General features: G+C 40.2%; 1 protein-coding gene across 1 annotated transcript; it reads left to right on the forward strand.

The window, feature by feature from the left end:
• The first annotated feature begins 207 nt into the window (after positions 1 to 207).
• PARD6B (par-6 family cell polarity regulator beta) lies at positions 208 to 18,852 on the forward strand. Its single transcript, XM_062613925.1, has 3 exons — positions 208 to 368; positions 4,887 to 5,109; positions 14,360 to 18,852. Exons 1-3 carry the CDS (start codon positions 303 to 305, stop codon positions 15,187 to 15,189), a joined length of 1,119 nt encoding a protein of 372 aa, XP_062469909.1. The 5' UTR covers positions 208 to 302; the 3' UTR covers positions 15,190 to 18,852.
• Positions 18,853 to 19,672: the final 820 nt, after the last annotated feature.

Consider the following 19,672-nt stretch of genomic DNA (forward strand, 5'->3'; position numbering starts at 1 on the left):
CGCATGCTCAGCAGCGGCAGGTGCGCGGCCCCGCCTTCCCGGCGGCGCAGGCGCCGTGGTCACTCCGCTCCGCCCCCGCGGCTGGCCGTGGCTCGGCAGGTGCCAGGAGCCGCCGTGGCTCCGCCCCCTTTTTCTGTCTGAGGGCGGCGGCGGCGGCAGCGGCAGCGATCGTTGGAGCGCCCGCGGTTGCAGGGGGGCAGTTGGCTTCGGGCTGCCCCGCTCGCCCTCCTTCTGTCCCTCTCCTCCCTCCCGCAGCAGCGCAGCTCGGCGGAACGAGGACGAGACACCGACCCTCCGGCGGCATGAACCGGCCTCACCGCGGCGCCGCGGGCAGCCGGGGCCTGGGCACCATGGAGGTGAAGAGTAAGGTAGGTGCTGGTCACCACGCTGAGGGCCGCGGGCGGCGGCGGCCGGGTAGGAGCCGGCCCGGCCCTGCCCTGTGGGGGCGCCTGGTCACGGTGCCGCTGTGGAGAAGGGCGGGGGGGGGGAGGCGGTGAGGGGTCGGGGCAGGGAGCGCTGCTGACTCACCTGGTGACACCGAGGGCGACGGGCCGGTGTCCGCCGGGGCACGGCCCCGGGGGGGTTGGAGCGCTCCTCAGGCCGCGGGGCTTGGGCTGTCCGCGGGGGCCGTCTGCTTTCCCCACCTGCCCGGCCTGTCTCCAGCCAGCTCCTGGGCTGCTCGGCTGCAAGGAGGCTGAGGCAGCGGGAGCTGAGCACGGGGAGCGCTGTTTGCGGGTGGAAATAAGCGGTTTTGAAGTGTTTTTAGAAAGCAGGTTGGTGGAGTTGCACCTTTCGTTTCTGCATAGACTGAAAAGGATACAGAAGTAGATGGTTGAGGAAAGTTTGGTATAACAGGGCCAAAATAAGTGTTCAGAGTCGTAATTCACAAACTCCAAAACCTGCTGTCTGAATTAGAGAAAGCCCCTACTAACTTAGGGGCTGTTTCTATACTTCTTTCTTTATTATTTAACTTGGTGACTGTGTTTTCGCGCTTTTTTTTTTTTGGTGGGGTAGAACATATTCTTATAACTTGCATTACTTGCTAGAGGTAAGCCCTGACTGACTTATCTTAAAATAGAGCTTGCCTTCTTTTAGAGGCTATCTGAGGATTTGACACTGGCAATTGTTTCTTGTGTGTGTATCGGTATCTTCTGGCTTATACAACAGTTTCTGTGGTCAGAGCTTTGCACAGTTGTGTAAATTCTCTCACGGGTGTATCTGCATCCATTCTTCCTGTTAATTTCTCGTGTGCTTGTTGGGCAAAGTCTTTTGGCAAAATTTTGTTCTGAGAGAAATTAGTTTTTTTATTTTCTGGGGGTTGTTTTTTGTTCCTTTGGTAGAAAAATATGTCTCCTGTTGGCTTTTATTTTAAACTCATCTGCAGCCTGTCTGTATCCTGTATCTTCCTTTCCTGCCAGTCAAGTGTTTCAGCAGCTATGGTATAGGTGAAGTGAGTGGTCAAGACTTGTGTGTGTTTTTAAGGATAGCCTGCTACAGTGCTGAAACTTCTAGAAAATGTATGGTTTGTCTCTGTAGCTTGAGGATGACTTCTTTCAAGCCTTAACTTTTCACGTGGTCAAAACCAGAAAGCACAGGTCTACCCGGTATGCCAAATTAGTTACAGCTGTTACTGTGGTTGGGGAAGTCTTTTATCTGTGCTCTTACAAGGCTGAAAACAATCACTACAATGTGCTTACAAACAAAATGCTTATTTCCTCAGCCCCAAACTAGGCTTACTGTTCCCCCATTGTGTTTTCCTTGATTTAAAATATATCTAGAGATCACCTATGTGATGTGTTCTTTGGTGTTTGTATGGAGATGTGTAGGCATTCTAATAAACAAGGATTCTCTCAAGTATGTATTATGTAGCAGGTCTCAAGGCATTCCTAGAACTACTTGTCACTAATGCATTATTTAACAGCACCTTGATTTAATATAGCATAGGAGTTCTCTTCCATTTATGAAAATAAGCTAATCTAAAGAGAAGGAAGAAAGTCGTCTTCCTTCCTTGTGTGGGAGGTGAAGGGTACCATTACTGTGGAGTGGTCTAGTGTTTGAGGGCTTATGAGTGAGGTATAGCTCTGTATTTAGATATTGCAGATCAATAATCCTGCCTAGCTGACAAAGTTGTGCCAGCACAGCCTGGCTGTACTTGCAGTTATATGAGCAAATTTCTTTTGTTAGTTTGGCTTATTCAACTTATGGCAACTGGGCTGAACTTCACATCAGGAATCCCCACAGTATATTAATTTCAGGTAGCCCTTTTTCTCGTCATAGAAAATCAACTTTTGTACCCCAAGCTAGAGTTCCCAGTGGTGATATGAAAGCCCCCAGATAAACTTCTAGCTCTCTAGATACAAAATTCAGGTTTTCCCTGTCCTCTTAGGACTTTGAATAATACTTTTTCTTTTCAGAATGAAATCTAATATACTGATAAAACAGATGGTTACTGTAGTTCATGTTCTGTTGTTGCTGAAGGCTTACAGCATAGCAGCAGTATGCTGTGTTGCGGCGACTTAAAGATGTTTCTCAAATCTTACTCTAGTAATTTCCTAGTATACTGGCATGGCTTGTGCTGTGTTTTCCCGATTGAGTTAGCAGTGTAACAGTGTGTGTTTGTAAAAAGCTCAGGTAAGAAGCCTTCTCTTAAGCTACTTTTTCCCAGTCTTTCATCTCCCCTAATTGCAGCCTGGAATGGGATGGAGTGCACCATTTGATATCAAATGAAAATGTTTCAGGGGGTTAAAATGAACTGTGAAATGAAATAGTTTTACTTTTGTCTTTTACCTGCTTTATAGTAGTATTGAGTATATGGCATACCATGTAAGGAAATGATAGATTATTAGTCTCTTGGTGCTTGCACCAACTATGTGTAAAATAATGAGGAAAAAAAAACAACCTCACGTTTGAAAATGTGGCCCTTTGCGTGCTTGCTGAAGGGGAGTTAATATTTACTCCAAACTGCAAGTGGACTTGTTGGCTTTTTAAACGTTTATTACTGCATTATGTTTAAACTATGTAGTCTTTGGAAGCCAAACAATTTCAGTTGATGCAGTGCATGGGCAGTTCCTGTGGCATTCGTACTTCACATAGCTGAAGATTTGAGAGGCACGGGCTAAAGTCTTCACTTACGTCATGATTAAGCGTGCTGCTTCTGACTTGATGAGAGTTCCTCCTGTAGGCTTTGCTTTGTTTTTCTTGTTCGTGGGTATGAATCATCCCTCCTGCCTTATCGTTAGTTAATGTTACTGTAGTGGAGTATTTCTTGAAGAGGAATGTTCCCACCTAATTCCTTTATTTGAAACTTTGTGAGGAAGATGGGGTGGTGGTAGGTGTAGCTTGTTCTACTGTGCTGTTGGAGTTAGTATGGTGTTAATGTGCTAACAATGGCATCCTTGTCTCCTTATTTTCATGCCTTTATTTGTATGTGAGAACTCTAAAGCTTTTGCTTTTGCTCCAAAAGGTTGTTATCAAAAGTGAAGTAAAAGTTGGTCTGGGCACTTGGTAACATGCACCTTCATATCTGTGGTGTGTAATGTATACCCAAGTATGTGATACTGAGGCTCAAACTTGCAGTCAGTATTTTGTTCCATGTGCCCTTCTGTTCTGTTTAAAACTAAACTCACTAAAGTCATTACTTAAAAGTCTTTTTTCACTGTAGGTCAGCAATAGAGTTCACAAAAAAATGCTACCGTCTGACTTTTGTTTGTTTTCGTGTTTTCTAATGATCAGTTCATATACAAGCTGGTCTGCTTTTAGTAAGCTGCTGCTATCAATTTTAGCATCTTTGGTATGTTGTGTGTACCTGACATGGAGGGTTTGGGGTTATTTTTATCCCATATTCTATTTGCTTTAAGTCCTGCCAGTATTAGGCAGAACACTATAATTTAACTAGTTACGCATACTAATACTCCAGTATATCTAGTCTACATCAGATGCTTGCTTTCTCACTTGCACCTAGTTTAGTTTTATGCCTACCACCACTGAATCAATAGGTGTTTGTTATATAGGTGATTTAGGCGTTTGTATGGACCAGGGAGCTGAGTGTTTTCTTGAATGATCATACTGACTAAATGCAAATCCTGCCTCTGAAAGTCCAGTGCCAGTGATTCAGTTTTGAGGTTGTTTTTTTTTTTCAAATCTGAATCTGGATACAACCACGTATTATGAGACTCTGCAGTCAAGAGTCTTGATCATGCAGGCAGATCTTCTGAGTCCTTTTGAGGAGTAGTGGCTGGTTGCCTCCTTTCTGTCTCTCTTTTGGTAAGAGCAGAATTGATTTGAGATCAGCTCACCACAGCTTTACTGCAGAGTTTGTGCTGGAAAGCAGCAGCTGTATTTTGTAGTCTCGGGCCAAAGTGGCTTTTACACTTCTTATCCAAACAACTGGGAACCTGAAAGCTTCTCAGTCTTGCCTAAGTCAACCATAGCTGTACAACAATTCATACGTACTGTTCTGAAGTGCTGTGAAATTTTTTTGAAGAAAATTCCAGGTAGTCACATACCGTAGGAGGTTAATCATAATCTTGGTTTTGAGCCACCAACGTCAGTGCTGGGTATGAATTCTATCTCTTACTGAGAGCGTGGCTGTTCCATGAGTGTGTGAGAATCTGCAGTTATTCTTGGCACTAGTTTGTCACCTTAATGCTAAACTGCTGTATTAGTGAATTCTTTTATCAAGATGAAAAAGTTATTACTGGGAATGGGGGGGAGGAGCCAAACACCAAATCCAGTTTATACTGACCTTTTTGTCACTTCAAAATTATTGGTTGTCATCTTTAGTGCATTTTTAATTCCATATCATTTCTAGTTCAGCATTCAAATCATTCTATTGCTTGAGAATGTTACATTTCCATAGTAATGATGTACAATATATTTTGTTGTAGTTTGGAGCAGAATTCCGACGATTTTCTCTGGAGAGATCCAAACCTGGAAAGTTTGAGGAGTTCTATGGATTACTGCAGCATGTGCACAAGATACCAAATGTTGATGTTCTGGTAGGATACACGGACATTCACGGAGACCTGCTGCCTATCAATAATGATGACAACTATCTCAAAGCAGTTTCCACAGCTAATCCTCTACTCAGGATTTTCATTCAGAGAAAAGGTAAGTGCACGTGAAGCCAGTGAATCATCTGTTTCTCCAGTTATACAGTAACCAGTGTGACTTATGGAGGAAAAAACCCTACAGTCCTATTTCATCATGTTAAATTCCATAATAATTATGGATCATGAAAGGTATTCACAACTCATCTGTTTTGCAAGAGCTTCCTCAGGCAACCTATTTATACTTTGTGCTTTTTTCTTGTACTTAGTTACGTTAAAGTCAAGTTAAATCTCTAGCAAATGCTTCTTTTTGGTTCTATATAAGCAAGTGAAAATAAACTTTAAACCTCTAGGGCTTTTTGTTCTGTATGTTGAATGCCTTTCACATAAACTTGTAATCTTGATCAGATGAGAATTACAGGATAGAAAGGAATCTTGAAAGTCTTATTACGAGGTATTAAATGTCAGTATAAATTAAAGGCTAAGTTTAATATTCTACTCCTGTCATACTTTTCTAATAAAACATTCCAAAACCTTCAAAATGACAAGCTTATTTCAATTAGCAAACCTCAAATGTGAGCGTGCTCGGTTTGTTGGTCTGCCTTTAAAAATAGCATGTCCTCTAGGCACAAAGTTCTCAATATTTTTCTAGTGTCTACTTTTTTTCATGAAGGAAAACCCACCAGATTTGAAGTTGTATTTGTTCTTGTCCAGGAGAGCATGTGAAGGGGAAGGGAAAAATCTAGCAATGTGATTTGAAATTGTTTTAATACAGAGAAGTCAAGAAATTCTGATTTCTGCACTTTGTGGTTTTCTGCTGACTTGCATACAGGTGTGAGTGTGCATATATTGTATGTACATATGTGAACATGTGTATGCAGTTCCTGTTAGAATAAGCCAGTCAACTCCTCTTTGAATAGCAGGCTGCTTTTTCCTTAGCAGTGTTATAAAGATGTGCACTGTTTCTGACTGTTGCTAAGCCAGACTTACTTTCCTTAGAAAATACTTGAGCATCAAAAGCTTTTATCAGCTTTCCCACTCCAAAAAATGAATAAGATCCACAGCAGCCTGACACAAAAACAATATTCAAAAGCACTGTGGCTGCTTGCCAGCTGCTGTGTTGCTGGCAAAATGTTTGTTTTGTCTGTATTGAGGATTGTGTGGTATAGCAACACTTAATGTTTTCGGTCCTGAATTGCCAGAGGAATTAACTGTTTGTTTTAATAGCACCTGAAGGCAGAAAGGGTCTATGATTCCATTTAATCTCCTACAGTAGCCATATGACGAGAACAGATAAGCCACTTTGTCAGAGTGGGATTATTGAGTTTATATTTTAACACCATATGTTTTTAGATTGTTACTAGTGTTACATGTTTAATGCTGAATGTTACTAGTGTTACATTTCTAACACCTTGTACCTTCCCTGCACCATTATTTAAGGTATGACGGATTACTCCTTATTACTCGGGTGCGAGGACTTGGCAATAGAAGTGATTGGTAATGCACAGAACTAGAAATAAGATTAACCCACTTAAGTTTATCATGCCTAGAATTCACTATCGGGAAAAGCTGTGTAGAAAGTATTAGTTGTCATCACCTTCCCTTTGACACCAGAGCCTTCTGGATGTGGAGTTACAGGGAATGAAGAACGCAGGCTGGCGCCTGAGTCCAGCACTGTACTGTGTTTTGAATTAGTTGTGAATGCTTTGATAGTTCTGTTGATTAAATTGAGGCTTTAGCTTCATTTAGCATCTTTGCATAATACAGAACAGAGGTTTGTTCGATGGAAAATAAGGAAATGACTTGATTCTGTATTTTATTTGTGATAATTTGCTGCTAAAGCTGCATTGCAGGGGTTAGAGATGTATCGGAATTTGTGCAGCCTAATTTGTTTAGGTATGTTTAATTCATTCAACTGCATAGATCTTTACTGGCCCTACCTCTGAAATTGAAAATCAAATATCCGAACAAATACCTGCTATTGATGCTATATTGATGGGGCTGCTTTGATCTGTGATGGTTTGGAACTGTAACTAACTAGTTACTCTTCTACCTGCAAGGCTTCTTATGTTTTTCATGCGTTCTCTTCAATCTGAAAAAAATTCTGTGCGTTTTCTAATGGGACTTTCTCCTTTTTCGTGTTTCCATCAATAATAGTTGGGAATTTGAGATCTTTGATAAAAAGCCACTGTGGGGAAAAAGAGAGGGTTTTTACTGTCTTGAAAGATGACATTCTATCACATTATCTTATCAATTTAGGAGCTAGATAGAATTTGTGGGAAGCTAATATAAGGTATGAGAAGGCTACAATAAAATCTAGTAAATAGTATTAACTTCTTAGTATGTTGCATCCAAGAACACCTTAAGGGGTTGAAACAGAAGCAACAAGATGCTTTTGCATTTATTAACAAGTGACAGTTGTGATAATGTGACTCTAAAATGTCAGAAATTATGTCAGAGTAAGCACCCTTTTCTGTTCTGACTTTTAATTTATTAAAGCCAGAAGATGTCCCAAGCATTTGTGCATTGGTTAATGTAGTAAGAAACTTAGAGATCCTGTAATTAAATGAAGTCATGTTATTCCCCTTAGACTCTTCTAATTGTATTTAGCCAGATTCCTTTAAAACATTTTAAACTGCTTCAGTGCTAAATCTAAACTGGAGCTTGATATTGTGCAAGTCAAGAGTGGCTGTTAGCTTCTGGAAAACAGTTCCCTTATCAGAATTTCTTTCTGCAGTCTAACAGATTAACAGGTACTGCTGACATCTGGAATGTAAAGGTTAAACTGATGTATCATAATTAAATCCAGATGTATAGTAGTCACTCTGTCTGTGAGAAGAATCTTCCTGAAGATCAAATAGGGAGGGTGGGGGTGGACACAGTCCACACAAACCCTCAAAGGCAGTTCAATGTGGGGGACTTTGCATTGTAAATACAAGAATAATAGAGATGATAACAGAAGGTGTATTTGATTATAACATCCTTCAAACTCATGTGCAAATTATTAAATTACAATGTACAATTCTTGCAAGTCGTGCATGTGTACGGTTTTTTATAGTAAAACCGGGATTCTTTGGTTAATTCATTTGTGCCTTTTGAGGTAGACTTTTCACTGAGAGGCTTTATTTTAGTGAAAATTAAAAGAAGTTGGTTTTTAAACAGCTCTTTATAGAATATCATCCCTATTCTGAGTCCTCTCCCAAAAAACGTAGGTCACTTCCTAGATCCATGTTTTGTTGTAACTTGGGACTCAATACAAGACATGATAAATTTGGGCTTATTTAAAAAATGCTAAATTGCATGTATATTCAAATTTAATTATTTGGGGGTTCTGCAAATGTAACTTGCGTGGGTAGCTCTGTGTTGCTTGCAAACAGATCAGGAAAACGTGTTAAAATCTGTCTTGAACAATACTAAATTGAAACCAGATTTGGCATTTGTGGGCTGTAGTTTTTAAACACCATGTAATGAGTATATACAGATTGTGCCACCTTGAGTTTGAAACTCCAGAGGGAAGACTCATTCTTTCACTATGTGGACGTTCTCCTTAACACTATCTGTAGTTAACACCTTGTCCTCTGTCTTTATGCCAAAATATTTTCCGCTGCAGCTTTAAACTGATTAGGTAGTACCAGAACAAAGATGCCTTTGTACTGCAGAATCCTGCTTTGGAGCACTTGCTTAGCAGTGAAGAGAGGTTAAACAGAGTCATGCTGCTTGACTGAGGTTTGGAGATGAGTTTTCATCAACTTTTCACTATTTCTTTCCCCACAAATTATGTCACTTTAACTGTTTGTGTTGAGGTCTGTGCTAGTTTTGTACTAAGGCTAGTTACAATGCAAAAACTCTCCCCTCTGGTGCTTTGTAGTTTCTGAAATGTTTTGACATATGGCCTGCAAGTTTGGGATACTTTTATTTCAACAGTGTGTCATGTAATTTAAGTAAGTTTCTAAAAACAAAAGCACCAGCTCACTGTTAAATATTTTTGATTGTACATTTGTCTTCTGAAAGAGATTTCTAAAGTCCTCTCTTCTAATAAATGTTTTTCTGTGATCTCAGTTTTTGTTTAAAAAGCACATTCCAATCTATTCTTTCACATACAGATATATAATCTTTGAAAAGCCAGTCCTCTTGCAACTGAGAGTAGTTTCTGTAGTAGCTGTGGGAAAACTTGATTTGCACAAAAGTTTTAAGCTTTATCAGCTGATAGTTGTGGGAGGACAAGCTGCGTGCTGCTTTCTGTGAACTCTCGTTTCTTCTTGTGGAAGTTGTGAATAGCTCTTACTGTTGGATAAAGAGCACAAAGTTTCTGTGATAATTTGCAGGACACAATAAATCTACTTATTGGATGTGTATAAAATAAATGTGTATATGTTTGTAGATCTAGTACATACCACACTTAGCATGTAGGCACAGAAGGCCTGAGTGGCAGGAAGAGAAATCCTGCTATGTGGCCTGCTATGAAGGTGAAGAAGCCTTATAGCTGCTGTGGCAAGCTGAGAATGTCAAATAATGATATAGTTTTGATATGACAATGTATAAAATATCAGATACTCTTTCTTTGACAAGAATCTGATTTGGTGCACTTGAAATTTAAGGAGGGAAAAACCTAAAAATCAAATACCTTTTTAATGCTGGAACCTGTGCATGTGGAACAGCATTGTAAGAAAATCAGAGCTGACAGTGTTTTGATACACGTTTCTGGTTTTAAACCAATTCTTGTATTAAAAGCAGTAGAATCATAGAATGGTTTGGGCTGGAAGGGACCTTAAAGATGATCTGGTTCCAACACCCTGTGAAGGGAAGGGACACCTTCCACTAGACCACATTGCTCCAAGCCCCATCCACCATGCCTGCTTCACACGTTATATGTTAGTGCCCATATCCCAGATCTTTCAGCAGCAGCTTGCACTCTAAAATGGATAAATGGTGCATGTACAATTTTCCCATTTTCTACAGATGAGCTTAGTCTAAAAAACCCACTGTGATATGGCTTAAGGTCTGAACAATGTGGAACTAATCAGTTGAAATACTTCCAGCTTACTCATGGCTTATTGGAGAACTTCCCACAGAACAGAGCTCTTCTGGAGCAGTGTGGTGTTAAATGCCTAGAAATGTGTCACTGCTACAAACCAAAACTGAAGTGAAGCTTTTGAAATGAGGCGAAATGACATGTCTCGTCCATGTAGTGTCTTCCTGGTCCTTGGAATATTTTTATCCAGTCTCGTTGATTTTAACATAGATTGTGCAGCCTTAAAACAGGAGTTCTGAAGTATGAGATTTACACTACTGAAACATGCACTGCACGAGAAACTAGAGGTTTTGCCTAGTTTTTGAGATTACTGAGATGCAACTGCTGGGGGGAAGGGGAAATCCATGACAGAAAAAAAACCCTTTGCACTCATTAACATTCTGAATTTTTATATTTGAGTCACCATTGTCCTCTGGTTGTCTAAAATCTTCACCTATATCATCATTTTTAGTGTCGTATTTGTATTCAGTAGTGAAAGATCTAAAGTAAGACCCTTCTGCCTAGTATCTTTCACAATGGCCCTTTCCAAGTTGTTTTGTAAGCAATTGTAGTTCCAAATAAGAGAAGCTATTGCAACTCATTGAATTGCAAAAATCCTCCCAATGTAACAACCAGATGTCTAACTTGAAACTGGTTGGATGGGTTGTCAGTGGAGATAAGGGCAAAACTTCCCACACTTTTTCCTTTGATCATAAATTTTAAGCAAACATTAAAAAAATTGTTCCATGTTGTCTGGAAAAACAGCCCTGTTAGTGCTCAGTGATGCAACACAGGGTTTATAATGGCTGATCTTCACTCAGATATCCCCAAATGCATTTGAGAGTAAATGGCGAGTTTGTATTTTTGGCAGTTTGACACTTCAGCCATAGTCTACCTGTTACACACTTTGGTTTGGTTGGATGGATTGGTTTTTAATCAACCCACTCTTCAACACAACTGATTTGACATTCTTGGGCATCTGAAGAACAGATTTTAGGCTATTTCTAAGGCCTTGGTTGATGCCGAGACCTAATGTTGCTTTAGTTTAACCTTAAATTACATTTCCTTCTTGACCTCTCTTTCTGAAGATCAACATTAATTCCATTTTCTGAGAGAACCTTTCAGGAACCCAAATAAACTAAGAGAAAAAAAATCATTTAATGTTCTCAAGTATAGCTAGTGTAGATTATTCTGTTTGCTTCTACTTTCCTGCTTTTCTTTGTACAATTCATAGAATAGCCGAGGTTGGAAAGGGCCTTGGATGAGATTAACTAGTACCCTGTCCAGTTGAATCTTGAAAATCTCTAGTGATGGGGACTCCCTGTGTCCCCATGGAGGTTGTTCACAGTATCACAGTATCACAGTATGCTGGAGATTGGAAGGGACCTCAAAAGATCATCTAGTCCAATCCCCCTGCCAGAGCAGGAACAGCTAGATAACGTTACACAGGAATGTGTCCAGGCGGGCTTTGAATGTCTCCAGGGAAGGAGACTCCACAACCTCCCTGGGCAGCCTGTTCCAGTGTTCCGTCACCCTCACTGAGAAGAAGTTCCTTCTCAAGTTTAAGTGGAACCTCTTGTGTTCCAGTTTGCACCCATTACCCCTTGTCCTATCATTGTTTGCCACTGAGTAGAGCCTGGCTCCATCCTCGTGACACTCCCCCTTTATATATTTATAGACACTTATAAGGTCACCCCTCAGTCTCCTCTTCTCTAAACTATAAAGACCCAGCTCCCTCAGTCTTTCCTCATAAGGGAGATGCTCCACTCCCTTAATCATCTTGGTTGCCCTGCGCTGGACTCTCTCCAGCAGCTCCCTGTCCTTCTTGAACTGAGGGGCCCAGAACTGGACACAATATTCCAGATGGGGTCTCTAGTGATTGATCTCACTGGGGTGGGAATAAAGAAAACAAAAGGAGTCAAATAAACCCTCATTCCTTTGGAAGACATCCTTTAAACACTGAAATACAAGAGACTCCTTCAGGCTTTCCTCGTAGTGCAGTTTGATCACCTTCATGGTCTTCATTTGGATCCTCTCCAGTCTGTCCACATCTTCATTGACTTGTGAGGACCAGAACTGGACGCAGTTACTGCAGGTGCAGCCTGACAAGTGCTGAGCAGGGGGTTGATCACATCTCTCTGTGTTAGTAATGCCCCTGCGGATGCAGCTTCAGGGTTCAGTTTGCCTTCGCTGTGGCAGCGCAGTGTGGAATCGTGTTAAGTTTGTCCACCAGGACATCCAGCCTGTACTGGGCTCTTTGGTTATCCCATGTGCAGGACCTTGCACTTGTCTTAAACTTTATATTGTGCTCGGTAGCCCGCTCCTTCATGTAGCTTTGTTTTTACCTGCTGATCGCAAGGCTGCAGGGAAGCAGCTTTGCAGAGGCTGCCTCATGGATGAAGTGGGAGAGAAACATCCCTGCAGTGCTGTGAGTGCCACACATGAAGTGAGAGCAGTGGGGTGTCTAACGTAACATATGAAACAATTTGTGTTAGTGCTGCCTTTGCTCATTGAGTAAGGCTTGCAGAGACACCCCTCTGGATGAAAAGGTGGCCACATCTGAGAAACAGCAGAAGTAGAAATTAACTCTGCAGGGTGGCTGTAATAGTCCAGGGAAGCATCCATGCTTTCCCAAAGGAACTGATGTTGTCACAAAAGTGACTCCAGGGTATGGCTGTACAGACTTAGCTACCTTCAGAAATAATTCCTGTTTGTGTCTGTTAAGTTGTTTATTTATAACCTTTAATGCTAAAGATAGTCTGTCTTTAGCAAAGAGCTTTGCCTGCCTTAAGGTGTGATTGGTTTTTTTTTAAGCAATGAAAAACAATAGTGTAACTGAGGCTGCCATCAGGACACAATTTTTAAACCCCGTTGATGAACTCTGTGATTATTCTTGTGTAGGTACAAGGTGTGAGCTTATGATAAACCCCTTTGTGTTTTTTTTGTGGGCTAATTTAAATGACTTACTTTTTTTGTTGTCCTTTTTCTTTTAGAAGACCAAGTCCAAGTCTTCCTTAGTAGAGCAATCATTCTTAAAAAAACTTCTAGTTTTCAGCAGGCCTAGAGTCTGGGGAAGGGAGGAGTTAGTATTACGTGCTGAAATAGCATTAGACTTCACAAACTTCCGAACTTCTTTCTTCATTCTCTTGCTTAAAGTATCAGAAGAGTCCAGCTATAACTGGTACATGTCTGTATATCTTCGTCTTAGCCTAGGGGAAAAGAAATCTGACTTACCAACTCTCACTGTGTACTTTTTCAGCAGCAATTGACAGCTCTCCTGAAATTTCACACTAGGGTAGCATTTCCATAGTTATTTCAGTTCACACATTGAAATGTATAGTGTCTTTTACTTTCTTGGCTGAACCAATGGCATCTTAATGTGATAATACAAAGAAATCCCAATTTCTCTGAGTTGCAGGGTTAGACCAAAGCAGGTCTGCTTGATTATTTTATCCAGAGCAGTAAATCTATACAACGTTGCAAAAATAAAAGTGTAAATCCAAGGAAACTTGGGCCCGGATGTGTTTTGGTTCCTTGGTTTTGGAGAGTTATAGCATATTAAGAAGAAAAAATGTAGCTTGCTTTGGTTAATAGGCATTTCAGACATCAGAATTGCTTCCATAGAGCATTTCCTCTTCAATGAGAAGTATTGGTATGACTTGCATGTTTTCTTTTTTAAAACTCTCAGCCATTTGCATACTTCTGTATCACATTGTGGCAGTTCCAGCATTGCTTTATGAACGGTTTGGCTTGGAGTATTTGTGTGCAAGATCTCTTTGTTTCTGCTTCTCAGCCATTTTACCTACAGTGCATGGGGGCAGGGAGGAGGGTGCAGAATGGAACAAGCTTTCTGGAGTTTGAATCCAGGTCACTTGGCCAGCTTCCAGGAGCCAGGCAATAATAGGCACGCTGGCTGCTTTCCCTTTTTCATTCTTCCTTTTCCAATGATCTGAAGCCCGAGGAGGGAAAACTAACCAGTGGAATTACTCTGAGTAAAATTAAAATGTTTCTAGGAATGTACCCATTCCATTCTAACCTTCCTCTAAAGCAGCTCTAGTTCTTTGTGTCTCTGCTGCTACTAACTTGCTTTAGGGGTTTTCTGTACTATCTTTAGTTTGGTAGAAGGAAACCAAAAATATTACAAACTTTGAATGTCTTAACATTAAAGCTCTTGTTTCATGTGTAGAGAGACAAGTTTCTAATGTAGTAAGCCAGAAACCTAGATAACCTAAAACATGATAGCAATGTGATAGGGACCACGTATGAAGTGACCTAATTACCAATGTGCTGTTTCTTACAGAAGATGCAGACTACAGTGCCTTCGGTACGGATACTCTGACGAGGAAGAAAAACGTTCTATCAAATGTGTTACGTCCGGATAATCACAAGAAGAAACCACACATTGTCATTAGCATGCCACAGGACTTCAGACCAGTGTCTTCCATTATAGATGTAGATATTCTTCCTGAAACCCATCGCAGGGTGCGACTTTACAAATACGGGACTGACAAACCCCTTGGATTCTATATACGAGACGGCTCTAGTGTCAGAGTAACACCACATGGATTAGAGAAAGTGCCAGGGATTTTCATATCTAGGCTTGTCCCTGGAGGTCTGGCTCAAAGCACAGGCTTACTGGCTGTCAATGATGAAGTACTGGAGGTGAATGGAATAGAGGTTTCAGGAAAAAGCCTTGATCAGGTTACAGACATGATGATTGCAAACAGCCGAAACCTGATCATTACAGTAAGACCAGCAAACCAGAGAAATAATGTCGTGAGGAACAGTCGGACTTCTGGCAGCTCTGGCCAGTCCACTGAATCCAGCCTTCCAAGCAGCACGCCAAATATTTTAGCAAATTTCTTGCAAGGGGAAGAGGAGAGTGATGAAGAGGACATTATTATTGAAGACAGTGGTGAGCCACAGCAGATTCCAAAAGCTCCACCTACTAGCGAAAGCCTGGAATCATTGGCACAAACTGAACTCCTTCATGAGCCAACACAGAATGGATTTCTTCCTTCCACTGAGATGAATCTGAATCATTCAGCAGGCAGCATTAGCATGGAACATGAAGTACAAGATTCAGATCATAAGTCATTAGAAGAAGATGGAACTATTATAACACTGTGAAATTACACTGGTGTACTAAGGATGCCATACATGTTTTGATTTGGCTTAAGAAATAATACATTTGATACCTCTCCTTCTATCAAGCACTGCAGTTAGAGTAAAAGGAGGGGAAAAAAGTAAATACAAGAAGTTCAAAATTATATAAGTTGACTAACTTCAGTTAATAGTGCACTTCAGTGTAAATACTTCACAAAGATGGAAGATAACTGAGAAGTGACTGAAGTCAAATGAGGAGAATTTAAATTGAAAATGAAGGATAGCTAAGAGATGGCTGTCAGCTTTCTTTTAAAGGTACTTTATTTCTTTTTAATGCAGAATACTACCGGTTCTATAGAAGTAAATTTCCATTATTGTGTGAGGTTGACTGTCTCATGTACTGTGGTTTCATGTTCATCTGCTGCTTACGTATGATGGAGCTGCTTTGGCCACTTCATTCCTGTTCCAGGCTGCTGTTTAGCTGGTAGAGCTGTTTGTGTGGCTCAGTGTATGAGGAAACTGAAAAATAAGTAGGAGGTGGAGTGGGAAGAGATGTTTGTGGCTGGTCTAGTTCCTGACTGACATATTGAGCAATAGGCACCTGCGACAGTGGTCAGCAACTTGACAGCAGCCAGGATTTGAAGGTGGAGGCTTCTGAAGTTGACTGTTCCTTTGTAAGTGAATGTGCAACCACAGTAAATGTCAAAGAAATCAAATGTAAACTTAATGCTATGGCAATAACATAACATAATCCTTGTTAAAATCACAGTCCCAGTAGAGGCCATAAAGATTTCTGCTAGAAAGGTAAATTAAATCCCTAGATTTAAAAAAAGTTTTAAATCAGAATAAAGCTTTTAATAGAGCTTGCTTGAGCCATGTGATATTAAATGATTTGTTATTATGAACTACACTGTAAATGCTGATCTTTCTGTGTACCACTGGCTGGGTGTTTTGAATAGTACAAAGCTGCTATACATAAAACACCAATGACAAGTCCTGATACTGCAAGTGCATAAGTGTGCATGTGATCAGCTGCAATTACAAGGAGAAGCACAAGAAGAGGCTTTCAGCATTATTTTTCCCTTTTTAGTATCTCCTGCTTTGCCATTTCGGCAATCAGTTCCCAAGCTGACCCATCTCTGGGAACATAATTTGTGGCAGAAAAATGAGATGGGGACTAACAGGACTGGGGAGAAGGATGGATGGAGCTTCTTGCCAACGATACAGTAGTCTATGTCAACCTCTAAGAAGGTAGTAGGGTGCTACCGGTTCTGTACTGTGGTACTGTGCTTACAAGAGCCAGCAGTCGAGGTTCTTGGAAGTTTGTTCTACCCTGTGAGGAGATAGGATGAGTGGGAAAGAAGACTAACCCCTTTCTTTTTTTTTCCCCCCTCAGCCTATCTTGAGGAAATATCTACCTCTGGTAACTTTACTAACAAGAGACTAAGTTTAATGTTAACGTATCTGTAAGAGTCTTTTTAGGATATCAGAGGGTAAAACTGTTTAAGATTTCCTTAATGATGTAAACAAAAATGCTCAGAAATTACTACAGTTTCACTAAATGCAGATTTGAAATTCATATCTGATGAGCAGTAGTATTTTCAGGCTGTCAATACCACTGGAGTTAAGTCTTGTAGATGACAAGGAAGGTTTTCATGCCCATTTTGATTCATGGAGAGTTACCATAACAGACAAAGGACCTCTGCGAATACAGGTTAGAGTTCTGCTTTGTCAGATATATTTACAGTTTCTTCAGTGTGTATATGGAGAGGCCCTGAAATCTTTTCCAATGTGAGCAAGAATTTTGAAGTGTTCTACTTATTTTGCTAATACTTATTAAAAATGAAGTAACTACACCCACTTAGTGTGAAATGAGGAAAATAACTGTTCATTCTGCATGTGGACTTTGAATTATACATGTTTTCTGACAGTGCTGCTCTACAATTCCTTTATTTAAGGAAGATTGTTTACTTTGAAATGTCTTTTCCTGTATCAAAAGACTGTCCTTCCTGTATGAAACCATCAGTGGAGGGTGACTTTCATTGATTATGCTAGTTTGCACTTCTGTGCCTTTTGTTTACTTGAATGTATTCTGAATAAGCAAAGGAATAAAGGCACTTGGATGAGAAGAGACCTGAGGACCACAGATACAGAAAATGAACTGGTAGTGCACTTAACACAGGTGTAACACTTTCATTCGGTGGAAGGCTGTTATAGCTCTAATGTGGCACATGAGTATTTTGCAGCTTGGGTAATAGCTTTGAGCTATTAACTCACAGGAGGATTGAGGCTGGGAGTGTTAGTGTTGCAAGGTAACCTATTGCTTAGGTCCGATCACCCAAGGTTAGTGTGCTGCCAAGCTCTGTGCTACCCAATCTGTACTCCTGACAGACGCATGAATATTTTGACTATATATGCCAGTATTAAGGACTTGTAGAAATTTAACTAGGGTCCTACTCTAAACTGCATGAGAATTACTCTCTTAGGACCTTTCCTGAAAGCCTGTTAATCTAAATGTGAGATACTGATTAATCCAGTGTGTCTTTGGCACACACCACGTTCTGTTTTAGGGAGATTTGGTAACACGTAGTAAAACCGCGAATTTGGTACATGAGAAAAACGTTAAAGAATAAACCTAAAAATGTTTTGTTTTGTTAAAGTGTGTATTTGCAGTTGCAATGACAGACTGCACAGCATGTAATTGCTTAATGCTGCAGTTACCATAAAGTTTCTGAAGTTCTTCCATATCTTACTAATGCATACACTGTTAATTACAAAATACTTGTAAATTGTTACTTCAGGATGATCAACGGTTGATTATGAGTGGCGAAACTTCATTTTATACAGAAACGATGCTGGGGTTCAGTATAAGGTTTTTTAAAATAACGCTGATATTACTAGCCTTTCATTCACTACCTCCTAAATTTTTAACATCTATACGGTTTCCTCCCTGGAACAAAATACTTCAAGGCTTGACTGTTTTATAGAGATTTTATCTTTTAACTAAAAAAAAAAAAAAAAGAGGAGAAAAAAACCCCAAAGTGATGGTGAAGATGCTACGCATGATTGACAATGCTACGCTGCTATTAATGTAATCTGTGTGTTAAGTATCCTGTATATGTAAATTGTATTTTCAAGCCAGATTTTATAAATTAATTTATAAAATATCCAAATTGTTTCAAAATGGAATGGAAAACTTACAGGTCCTTGGACTAGTGTTATATATGTTGTGTACATGCACAGTGGGGGGAAAAGTCATTCCTTACTTGCAACTGGAAGATTTAAGTGCACCTTAATAGGAAAAAGAACAAATTCTTAATAGAATTAAGATGCATTTACTTTGAAGTTCTGCTATGGTACTGGATAAGTCAAGCCTAACTGTGAAGCATATGTTTTTTTTTTCCACAGCTGAATTAAATTTGGGACAATGTTCTCACAAGCTGTCTTTAACATGTGTATTTTTGTGAATATTACATATTTTCTAATTAAATTTTACTTGCAATGTGATTTTTACATGAATGAAACTTGTTTAAAATGTCAAATATCAGTATTTTTCTTACAACTTTAATGTATAATGTACATTGGTATCACCAAATGAAGAATGATTTTACAAAATCAAACTAGATGTAGTTGTATATTAGTCTTATATTTTTACAGACTGGAATAATAAATGGATATAGAAATAAAGTGTGTTTTTTCTTGATTACTTTGTGAAACAAGTAAAAATGAGGACAAATATATCCTTTTATGCTCCAGTGTGAAATAAGATGGTTCGCCCCCCACCCTAGGGCAGCAAAGTGGGCTCTTGTTTCATAGCAGTCTTAAACATTTTCTTCCTCTGCTCCCTGAGTATGAATGGTTCAAAGCATTTGTCCTTCAGTCCTGTTGACTAACCTGTGATGTGCTTATTCCTACAGTAGCTGCAACTAATGAATCTTACACTGCTACCACTTGCCTGAGGACTGCTCATAGCACACTTTAGGTCATGGGGCCTGGGAGATGGTTCCTTACCCTCCATCACCTTTGTCAAGTGCTGCTGGTAGTGTGGAGGTTGTCACTGTTACTGTAAGTACTTGGTATAATCATCGATATTGAAGTTTTATCTTGAACCCATTCCCCTTGTGAATGTTTTCTCCCATATCTAATGCCTTGGCAGCCCTTGTAAACATTTACTTAGTGACAAAAGACTTGAGTTTCCTTTAGCCCTTTTGTGTAGGGCTTTTGTGCCTGCTGGTCTTGGGGCCATTCACATGACTCGTATTCTACACCTTCCTTCATACATGCGTGACTGGTTTCATTTGTATGGTTCAGTACTTCTCATACGTGCCTATGTAACTATGGGGAGGTGACGAAAAGACTCAGAACAGCATTCCAGTATCTTAATACTGGTATGCAGCTGAAAGAACCTGGTCTCCTTCATCTGTGCACTTGAGTCTGAAAGGCTTGTAGCTGTAAGAAATTTCTTTACTCTGCATGGAAGCCGATAGCTCACCCCTTTCTTAAAGGA

Source organism: Pezoporus occidentalis, unplaced genomic scaffold (assembly GCF_034315485.1).
Source record: "Pezoporus occidentalis ecotype Australia unplaced genomic scaffold, CSIRO_AGI_Poc_V1 ctg171, whole genome shotgun sequence".
Taxonomy (NCBI): Eukaryota; Metazoa; Chordata; class Aves; order Psittaciformes; family Psittacidae; genus Pezoporus; species Pezoporus occidentalis.